We start from the raw sequence: 11031 nt of genomic DNA on the forward strand, positions 1-11031 counted from the left end.
GAAAAACATCCGAACAAATTTGTATTCTAACATATTGTGCTGTGTTGGAGCCAATTCCAGGGTCTAAAACCGTATAGGGCGTATTGGTTCATCCCTAACCTCAAAAAACTGTAGAAAAACAGCGGAATTCACAAAAATGACAGGTTTGGGGCAATATGTCAGAGAGACTTTTGGACCTTGGATTTGGCTCTGACACAGGACAATGCCCTAGAATCAGTGTTTGTTCGATTGTTTCTGTCATTTTTTGTGAATTCCGCTGTTTCTCTGCAATTTTTTGAGGTTAGGGATGACCAATACGCCCTATACGGTTTTAGACCTTGGAATTGGCTCTAACACCGCACAATATGTTAGAATACAAATTTGTTCGGATGTTTTTCTGTCAATTTTTGTTATTTCCGCTGTTTTTCTGAATTTTTTTAGGTTAGGGTTGACGCAATATGTCATATACACTTTTAGACTTTGGAATTAGCTCAAACACAGCACAATACACTAGAATACAAATGTTTTCTGTCAATTTGCTGTCATTTTATGTGAATTCAGCTATTTTTCTGCAATTTTTTGAGGTTAGGAACGAACCCGTCTATAATAGGGGCTCTTCGAGGTTGCAATTGGGGTTTATTGACTCAAAATATCTTTGTGTCTACGATTTCCGGGCTTCGCTGACGATCATGGGGAATAGAGACAGTTGTACCCTATTTTTGATAAAATTTTGTCATTTTTGGCCATTTTCGAGCAATTCGGTGAAGAGGAGGGTAAAACAAAAAATTTTTCCCAATTCTAGGAACATTTTATGCACCTTTGTGCACAGTTTCAGATCGGTCCAAATATTTCTAGGGTTCGAAAAAAAATTTCGAAAAGATTTTTCATTTTTTCATTGTTCTTCAATTAAAAATCCGCCATATTGGTTTTTCACCGCGTGGAAATCGAATTCTGACCGCGGCAATCGAAAGAGCACACCCAAAAACAATAGGATACCCTATTCTGGTTAAAAAATTTCCCGCTTTTCTATTCGAGAAACACGTCCAAAAAAAGTGTTGAAAACGCGAGCGCTTGGGCATTAATGGGTTAAAATAAACCCTGAATGTAGCTGAAAAAATTGGATTATTCATTTGTACACCTAATATATTATAAAAAAAATAATTTCTTATTTCTGACATCATAAATTGATACAGCTGCAGTAAAAGAATTTAATAGCCTGAAAAATAAAATGGGCAAGACAGAGGATTAAATTGAAACATATACACATAAATATGTATATCATATGTATATGTATATACAGACTTATCATATAATATTTACATAAATTTACAAATGCTATTGCACCGGCGGCAGATATATAGAAATACAAATATCATACATTTTGTCTATACTAGGATGTTCCTTTTAACTGACAAACTGTTTTTCAAATTTTTTCGATAATTTAAATGTCAATTGAGCTTTTTTAACTGTCTTCTTTTTAATTTCCCCTAAGAGTTCAATTGTAATTACAGTTGATGCGTAATTCATTTACGAATGCTACGTGACATAGAGCTTGCGTTCGTTTTCTCCCACTGGGAGCATAAACTATACTGAAACTCTATAGTTTACGTTACGTAAATTGTAGACTTTCAGTATAGTTTATGCTCCCGGTGGGAGAAAACGAACGCAGGCAGAAAGTTTCATCGGAATTTGAGGCAAGATATTAAATCAACACAGTTTGTAAAAAAACATTTCCTTTGACGATTTTAGCACAATTAATCGATCAAACTATGTAAAGAATAATCTAAACACAAATGACGATACTTCTTAGGACTAGTGTACCCAGATAGCAAAATCTGTCGGAACAGACTTCGTCAAATGCCCACTACAAATTTTGAAGGCAGAAAGATTGCAGATTGCATACACGAACTGATATACAGGGCCGGGGTTCGCGTGCAACCGGTGCGTCGCACACGGCCTCGCAGTTTAATCGGCTTCGCAGTTTGATCGGTCCTGCTTTCCCGCGCTAATTAAGTAGCCAAATTCGTTTTTTGTTTGCATCCGACCCCCCGCTTAGAACCGGCTCTGTTGATATATTCGATATGTTGCCAGCACGTCAGCAGAAATACAACAAAATCTGCTCACATAACTGGATCTGTTCGGTCTCTGCCGATAATCTTTGACAGTGTGTGTTTTACAGGCTCTGTTGCCAAAACGAAAGCCAAATGTGGACACAGATGGCTATGGTTTTGTGGGTTTCTGATGAATCTGCTAACATTTTGCTAACTGGGCAATTGAATGAATGATAAATCAGATATATATATACGAATTATAAGAATTTTGTACATCCAAGAATATAAATTGCGTGTCTAAAAATGTTATTCAAGATCCTTGTGCATCTATACCTGAAGAGTACATGCTCTAGAATCTTAAATAGATACCGTGCTTTTATACTCCGTTGATACTCTATCTCGCATTCCATTTTGTGTTTATCAACGTCGTTCACTCACTTACGGCTATCGCGGAAAGTTAAAAGAACTGTATCGTGTAATCAGTCCTGGATTTTTACATTAATTCGCTTTTTGTTTCTGTTGTATTTATAAAAAGTGATAGTCGAGCAAAACACTCTTTCCCTCACGCGTAACCAATTTGGCATAAATTTATATTAGCCGAAAGTATATTCCAAAATACTATCTATCGTCATGTGGACGTATCTTGATTCGTAAGGCGAAATCTATATCACAATTCGCTTCTTATCCCTTCTCGTTTAATAGTCGACGCGTGTACAGCGTCTCGAGATTCATAACTTTGCTTTGCTATTTTCTCATCCGTTTCTAACGATCTAATAACGTTGTAGTACTTAAAAAACTTCCCCTTAATCAGTCGCGCTTTCTTTCGATCCTTACTAAGATCAACAGTAGAACCTAGAATAAAATGTATGTCCTTGATATGCTCTAATTTGAGTAAAATAATTTTACGTTTATTGCGCGCGACTTTCTTATTTAGGAAGCTTAGATGCCGCCTTAACTTTCTGTAATCCTGCAGAAGTTGCTCGATAATATCTAAGCACAGCCTTCGGGTCCTAGCAATACACTTATCCGGCGCTTCGCCAGTTCCCACCTGACAAATATTAGTCAAAGCTTCGACGTGGGAATCGCCATCCAAGTTCGCCAGTACAAAGTTCAGCAAGTTTGGAATGGTAATAGGAACAGAAAATGGAAACACAGTACTGTCCTCTTTTCTAAAAAAAAAATGCCAGCAAAAGGAAATATTATTAGAACATACGAAATAATGTGTTTTGAAATCAAAATAGATGTTCTATGTAAATCAAAGTAATTTGTGAATAAAAAAAGAGAGAAATTGAAAGAAAAAAATCCAAAGAAACAAAAAATATAATAAATATATAAAAGACGTTTTTCTAGAAAGACACGTTTTGAAATAACATTGAGAAAAATAGCAAACTTGAACAAATTTAATGATTACAAACTTATTAATGATTAAAAACTTGTTGCAATTCACACACCTTTTTGCAGGAAAGAATAAAATAGATGGAAAACGATTCATACTGTACTCCCAGGGCAAGTCGTTGTTGTCTCCATCAACTCTTACAAAAATCAGATGATTCATGTTGGATAAGTAATATGCTATTGTCAAGTATACATACGATATTGCGCTACAAAATCCGCAATAAGGGGAATGATACATGATAACAACATCCTAAAAAGAAAATTAATTACATTTGACAAAATCTATCTTTCAACGTGTAATTTTAATAGTTTTTTTACTTGCAAAAAATATATACAGGGTATTACGGATAGTGTCCGCTCATATAAAGGTAGAACGGGTTAAACTGAAAAGAAAAGTTATGTACCGTTTTATAAAATTCTCAACAGTTATCGAGTAATTAATTAAAACACATAGCCAGTCATGGTTGATTAACTGCTTTGCTTAATCATGTTGATTCATCTGCTGGCGTCAAATGATTCTTAATGCTATTAATTAAAACGTCTGGGCGAATAAGCGCGAGGAAAGCGGTAGGCCGAACTCGGCAGATATTAAATGGCTTATTTATTTAGTCTTGTAGCGGTGAGCATCATCTGAAGCTCGCCGCTCGTTGCGTGACAACTTTTTTCCGATGCGTCACTCCACCTCCCGCTATCGGACGCCCGCTACGAGACTAAACAAATAAAGAATTTAATTTGCCTGCCGAGTCCGGCCCACTGCTTCTCATGCGTTTATTCGCCCCGATATTTTTATTTATCACTCGAAAACTATCGCGAATTTTATAAAATGGTACAGAACTTTCCTCTTCAGTTTAACCCGCTCTACATGTATACGAGTGGATAAACACCTTATCCGTAACACCCTGTATATCCATCAATCCTGTTTATTTAAAGATCGAAGCATCTATATATATTATTTATTACATTATATTGTTTTAAGACCTATATTGCGACAAAGGTGCAACAATCATGCGTTGCATATAACTTACCTTAGATGGATCCAAGATAGTATCCAGAAATGTTTTTGTTGTCAATTCCGGCACACGAACCTTTGGACGCAAATCTGCGATATTACTGTCGTCTTCATCAAGCAACTTTTGTGCTCTATGATGCTTTGAATTATCCGAACGTAACGTTCGTTGTAACAAACCTTGCGTATAATTGTTTATGAAATCGATGAGAGCATACTCGCTGAACTCATGATGCATAACGTACTGACTCTCCAACTATAACAAAAAAAAAGGATAGTCGCAAGAATGTTACGGAAGGAAAAAACACGCAATATTTCTGCTCCCCCCAAAAATGCACACAAGAAATTCACAACTGTCCAATAAATTTTTAAATAATGAAAATTGGTGACAAATATACTATTTTAAATGTTAAAATATAACATTGTCAAAACCAGGGTTGGGAAGTAACTCGTTACTTAAAACGAAGTTACAGTTAGTTACTTTTTTTATAATTCTCACTTAACTTCGTTATATCTGTAACTGTAATTTCACTTAGTTGCATTAATAGTTACTTTATATATTTTTCAAACCTCCACGTATTGCATTAGGCCTTGCACTTGCGCACAGACGCCTTTATCGACGCTTTACAATTTAAATGCAGATTTGATACTTTTATTTTTATTGTAAGTAACTGCAAAGTAACGATTCGTTACCTTTTTGAGTAACTGCAACTGTAACGCGTTACTTTTCACAATTGGCAACTTGTAACTGTAACTAGCTACATTTTTAGCGAAAAAACTGCAACTGCAACTAGATACTTTTATAAAGTGACTTCCCAACTTTGATCAAAACTCACCGCTGCATCCAAGATGACGACAGTGGTTCTATTTTTCCGTTTCGAGATATTAATCCCCAGATGTTCTGCAAAATGGAAGTAGTGCAAACTGTCGATAGCTATCAATGCTAATGTCTTGTTGGTTTTACAGACTGATTCCTTCAAGCTGATGTTAAACTGCATTGGAGATTCTCGCGGAAATAATGATGGATGATAATCATTCCCAGCTATCCACTTTTTGCAATTCTCTTTTAAAAAATCTCTCCTCACCATGCTCGCAGATCGCAAATCGTTTTCTTCCTTCAATAATGACGATTTATATTCTATACTTGCTCGCAGCCTTAAAATAACAGTTCCTTTTTTTTCAACGAGCTGCTTTAAAACAATTTATACCTACATTTATGTGTAAATGTATATTACCTCTTTAATTTTGACTCTTCCTGTAATTTTATTGACACATAATTCTTGTTATAATTATATATCTGTTTCTCACGTTGCCTAATCGTAACAGGAGTTGTAAATACATCGGTATCTTTGCAGACATCATTAAATTTTTTAGAAATAACTGTACACATTTCCTTCTCCAGTGGATTCATCACCTTCGTCTTGCACAAAAGACATTTATTCATTGCTACATTGGCGCAGCAACTATTGTTGATCCACTGCTGAATTGATATGCTAGCAACTGATTCCTTGATTTGCTCAGTATAGGTTTTGTTTTCCTTTAGATCGGCGCATTCTTGATCCCTAGAAAAGTGTCGGATCACCGCTGTACGTCGTTTTGCTTCCAGACGTGCGACTATATCCTTTGCCAACATACTATCTGCACAGTTATAATACTGTAAGCCAATCTCTCTGATCTGAAGAACAAGAATATATTGATATATAATCATATAACTATGCTACTACAATATATTTAAATAGAGAAATACATATTCTATAACAATGTTCCGTGTTATACTTTAGCATATACTGTTGTTTTAATGTTCTTGAAAAAATTTAAACAATATCATTTCTGATGTAAAATTACTTGCTCTTTCAGAATTTGTCAATGACGTCCCAAAAAGGTTACAGCTTATTTTTAAATCGCAATTTTTTACTCTAATTGTTTTTTCAAACGATAATTTTACTTCAAAACGATATTAGGGTAATCTTGTAAAGTCCAAATATCGCGTCCACAGATTCTAATCTTTAAAACGTACGTATACTCATTTTGAAATTCACGATGGCGGTACCCAAAATGGTGGTCGAACCTTGAAATCTTACAATATCATTCAATTTCACACAGAAAAACGCAATAATCATCATGACTGACACGTCAGTATGTTCTCAACAATGTGATATCACATGACCAGAGTAACAATAAAACTATCGTAACGGCGAACACAAAATGGCCGATCATAACGTGCAAAAATACAGAAAAAATTTCCCGAAAACTTCATTTTTGGGTCGCAAGCTAAACTCCTGGTCCTCTAAAAATACTAGTGGTCAAGCATTGTCGTATTGTACTCGGAATAGTGATGTCAAGTGAAAGAACCCCGCACTAATCATATAGGAAATTGGATCTCGGTTAAATTGGCTAGTTTCACATATGTTGTAGCTTATGACCTGCTGAACAAAAAATGTAATGGGCTCAAACTTAAATAATGGCTAGTTACTGGGCTACAGCCAGTCAAACAGAAAATTTGGGCTCCGCGGGTCTTATTCGGAAATACTTTGAAGCATATTAGAAAAAAATGTTTCAGACAAAAGTTGTTTGGTTCGAAGGGAGACATAAGACGATGCCATTAATTTGACCTTGGATAATCATTTGAAGGTCACATGAAGGTCAATTTTAATTTCTTAAATGGACACCCCCATTTTTCATTGCACATTTTTATGTCAAGAGATTTTCAAAGACACTACATAATGAAATATAGTCTTATTTCGAACCAAACAAATATATATCGAACCAAACAACTTTTGTCTGAAACATTTTTTCCTAATATGCTTCAAAGTATTTCCAAACAAAACGCGGAGCCCAAATTTTCCATATTTAACTGGCTGTAGCTCAGTAACTAGCAATTATTTAAGTTTGAGCCCATTATATATTTTATTCAGCAGGTCATAAGCTACAACATATGTGAAAACTAGCCAATTTAACCGAGATCCAATTTTCTATATGATTAGTGCGGAGTTCTTTAAAAGAACAAACCAAAATCAAGTATTCAAATTTCGAAAATCGCTTCTTTTCTACATGGATAAAAAACCCCCCAAAAAATGGAAAAATGAGAAAATTCTGTCGTATGATCATAACTCGCAAGTAATAATTTTTGAATTAATAAATATTTATAGTCTACAAAAAGCAGACAAAACTTGAATACGCACCAAATTGTAAATATAATTTTCCGTGTGCAACGGATTTCGTGGTGTAAAGAGAAATAAAACTGGCCCCTCGCGGAGATAGGGTGCGAGAGTAAGCGCTTTGATTCCAGGTGGCTGCAGCCAGAGAGACGGTTGATGAACAGAACTGCTGATCCAATTCAGGATATTCTCGGAGGTCCACTCACTGCTTTCCGGATAACTCTAAGTGTTTTTAAAGTTAGTTGTATTAGGTGGAGAGTTAAGTCAACGGCACACGACACTATTTTCTCTACATGGATTGCTATACGAGGACCAATAAGGACGCAGAGTTTTAGATCAAGTGACTTAAGGCTAAATTCTGATTAGCTCTCGTAAGCAATCCAGTAGGAAAACTGGTACAGTATGCCCTTGGCTCTATATTATGTAAAGTAGAAAAACTGGCGCGACGCACACTTACTAAAGATTCATTCCACATGAGCAAACTTGCCGACGGAAACTTGTAAACTCCGTAATGTAATTTGCTAGCTGATGCGCTAGTCACTATAGCAAATACCAATTCTCTATTAGGATCTCTTTCCAATGATCGTATCGCGGCCTTATAAAACTCCCTGTATCCAGGAGTTCTATCCAATCGTGTAAAATTGAAGTATCCAACAACTACTGCCTGTAAGTTGTCAGAGTAATTAGCCAAGATAAAACATAATCATTAAAACATAAAAAGTAAAAAGCCCTAGATGACGGCGCTTCCGAGAAAAATCTGCCTGCAGATTTCTTTCTTTCTCTCAATAAAATAATCTATATTAATTTTTTCATGCCTTATCTTATATGTTAAATCGAGATAAACTAAGGCACTTTGAATTATTATTTAAGAAAATACATGGTTCGCTTCAAAGTCATGTAACTCTGTCAAAAAAAATCGTAGGAAAATTTAAAAAAAGCATTTTGTAGGTAAAATGTAGATTGTGGAATTTGTATCGAATTTGTCGAGAATTTTTTTTATCGAGCTGCAATGTGTCAAATATATGTAATTTTAAGGAACAAAACAAGGTATTCTTTTTTAATGCATAGAACGAGGAAGATGAACATAGCGTAGAGTGGGGTAACATGGAACAAGGGGGCAAGTTGGAACAAAACTTCCAATTTCATATTTATGCATTAAAACCGGCAACGTCTGCAAGAAAGCATTCGAGTTCAACGCTAGTTTTGGTTTAGCCCATATGTACGCTCAATTCTTGCAGACGTTGCCGGTTTTAATGCATAAATATGAAATTGGAAGTTTTGTTCCAACTTGCCCACTTGTTCCATGTTACCCCACTCTACGATATTTAAATAAATCGTTGACAGGATTTTAAAGTTGAAACTTCAAGCTTTAAAACGCTTGTTTAATTTTGAGTCTACGATGATTTTTCGCGGAGTTTTAGTGGTTTGAAAATAACCCAATTTTTAGGGTATGAAAAGTGTTCCCTATTTTTTTTAGTAGTGTATAATACTAAATGTTTCTATAAATAAAATTAAAATATTTATAAACATTAATTTATTTTTATTACTCCTGAAATAAGAGAAAAATTCTGAAAAATAAATTTCGTTTTTAAATTCATACTCACATCGTAGGCAATTAACAATTCCATCAGTTGTTCCTTATGTGTTATTCTAATAATGGGATTCATAAGTGCATCAAGGAAACGAATCATGTACGGTGCTGTACGAATCCCTCTGTAATTAATGCCAGAATCTCTGGACGGATACAGCATCAACACTGGATAACCGTGGATTTTATTATACTGCGCTCTGCACTCTGAATCGGGGTGCCAACAATTAATGGCTGCGAAGAATATCTAAGAACACACACAGTGCCCAAGTGCTTATGAACACGCAGGGAAGAACACCGGATCCTAAATCGCAATTTTGTACCTGCGGATGATAAAACCGGGCAACGCTTTCAAATTCGTGCCGAAGCGCCTGGCTTTCTGCATCCCAGGGTGCATAATACATGACGAAGCTAAAATCCGCTTGCGTTATCCTCTCGATCATCGCATCCAGATGACCCTTGTAGAAATCCAGTATCATAGAATTCTGATCGAAGAAAGGTTTCGCTACGGGAGGCCTCGAGAGCTTGGGTGGTCTACAAAATCCACAATATGAACACATTCATGTTGAAAATGCGTTAAAAATGTACTGCATACATAGTAAGTTTTAAGGTTTCATAGCCAAACAGCACCAGTGTCTTATGGACAAGAATATGGACAAATAAAACCTACTGCAAATGAAAAAAGTCTGCTTTATTAATTGGGCACAATCGATCTTATTAATGTTCTATTTTTAATTTTGGTTGGCTACCCTTGTCAGTGACCATTGGGTTTATTTCGTTCCTTACAATTTGTTCCGATTTCTTTCGTAGGGTCGTATCTCGATTTTACACAATTTTTGTTTTTGTGCTTAAACGCTCATTTTGGCATACAATAAAAAATCAGAAATTGCGTAAAATTGATATGCAACCTTGCGAAAGAGATCAGTCAATGCATATGGTACAGATAACTTTTCACGAAAAATTCCATGGACTGACAAAGCAACGTTTACTTAAGAAAATTTTTAACTTTTTCAATGAACACGTCAGTGTACGCGATACAATTGGATAGTCGTTCTATGCAATCCTTTGGTTTCCAAGTCTGCCAGATTTTACACTACAAAACTTGTTGTTTTTGTCATAATTTTTTAAACAAAACTTCGACAAATCTACATGTATATATTGTTTTCGTTTTACCAATAGAACACACCGACGCAGTTCACTCACAACTTAAAACGCCGCGACAGAATTTTACGCACACGCGTATGTATTTGTACACCACGTATATTATATACACACATGTATATATAACCTAAAACTTACGAGCTGTGCAGAGCAGCCAAAGCGGTGAATGTAATTGCAAAGAAAAAACAAATAATTTCGTAGGAGAACATCTTGGCCGGCAGTCTTTCCTCTATCGCCTGTCTCTCCTTGGCCACGTCGTTACTTGACTCGGATGTGGACGTCGACGTGATCTGGCGCGATAGGTTATCGGCATTTCTCGGCGAGCTCGTCTCGCGCTCCTCGCTGGACACTCGCCCAGCCATCGCCTGTCGTCACCGGCGTTCACCACATCGCTGTTGCCCTCGTGCTTCTCCTCGATCCCCTTCCCCCCCAGCCCGTCAATCACCAATTGTTCTTATTTACTCGATCACAAGGGCAATCGGTCTCAGCACGATCTTACACACAGGTGCACACAGGTCTGGGACTTCTGGGAGTTCTGGGACAGTGATGCCAGCCGAGCAGTGATGCCAGCCGAGAACGTTAGCACGGTCGCTGCAGCGGCGGTGGGGGTAGAGTGGGGATAGTCCGTTTGGCCAGTGGCCACGCCTGCGCGCGCACGCTCGCACACAAGCAACACGTCGTAGCCAAGCGTCG

At 36.6% G+C, this 11031-nt stretch overlaps 1 protein-coding gene across 2 annotated transcripts; it reads right to left on the minus strand.

The window, feature by feature from the left end:
* Window positions 1-1661: 1661 nt before the first annotated feature.
* Window positions 1662-10963, minus strand: LOC105558716 (thioredoxin domain-containing protein 11). 2 transcript variants are annotated; one of them, XM_012006551.1, is made up of 10 exons: window positions 10477-10963; window positions 9501-9711; window positions 9194-9424; window positions 8047-8253; window positions 7614-7811; window positions 5667-6106; window positions 5268-5586; window positions 4451-4687; window positions 3482-3675; window positions 1662-3199 (listed from the first exon to the last, which is right to left on the minus strand). In XM_012006551.1, the coding sequence occupies exons 1-10, from the start codon at window positions 10698-10700 to the stop codon at window positions 2698-2700; spliced, it is 2763 nt and encodes a 920-aa protein (XP_011861941.1). In that variant the 5' UTR covers window positions 10701-10963; the 3' UTR covers window positions 1662-2697. The 2 variants fall into 2 exon arrangements, with proteins under 2 accessions (XP_011861941.1, XP_011861942.1); XM_012006552.1 differs by lacking the exon at window positions 10477-10963 and having other exon boundaries at window positions 9194-9384; window positions 9501-9584.
* Window positions 10964-11031: the final 68 nt, after the last annotated feature.

This window comes from Vollenhovia emeryi, unplaced genomic scaffold, assembly GCF_000949405.1.
Source record: "Vollenhovia emeryi isolate VEMERY1.0 unplaced genomic scaffold, V.emery_V1.0 DF939317.1, whole genome shotgun sequence".
Taxonomy (NCBI): Eukaryota; Metazoa; Arthropoda; class Insecta; order Hymenoptera; family Formicidae; genus Vollenhovia; species Vollenhovia emeryi.

Bases quoted from the DNA above. Each gene is read 5' to 3' on its own strand.
- LOC105558716 (XM_012006551.1), bottom strand. From the start codon at position 10,700: ATGGCTGGGCGAGTGTCCAGCGAGGAGCGCGAGACGAGCTCGCCGAGA. The intron at 9,425-9,500 runs GTACAAAATTGC...GTGTGTTCTTAG, and splicing joins CCCGGTTTTATCATCCGCAG to ATATTCTTCGCAGCCATTAA. The intron at 3,200-3,481 runs GTGTGTGAATTG...TTTTTTTTTTAG, and splicing joins TTATTCTTTCCTGCAAAAAG to AAAAGAGGACAGTACTGTGT.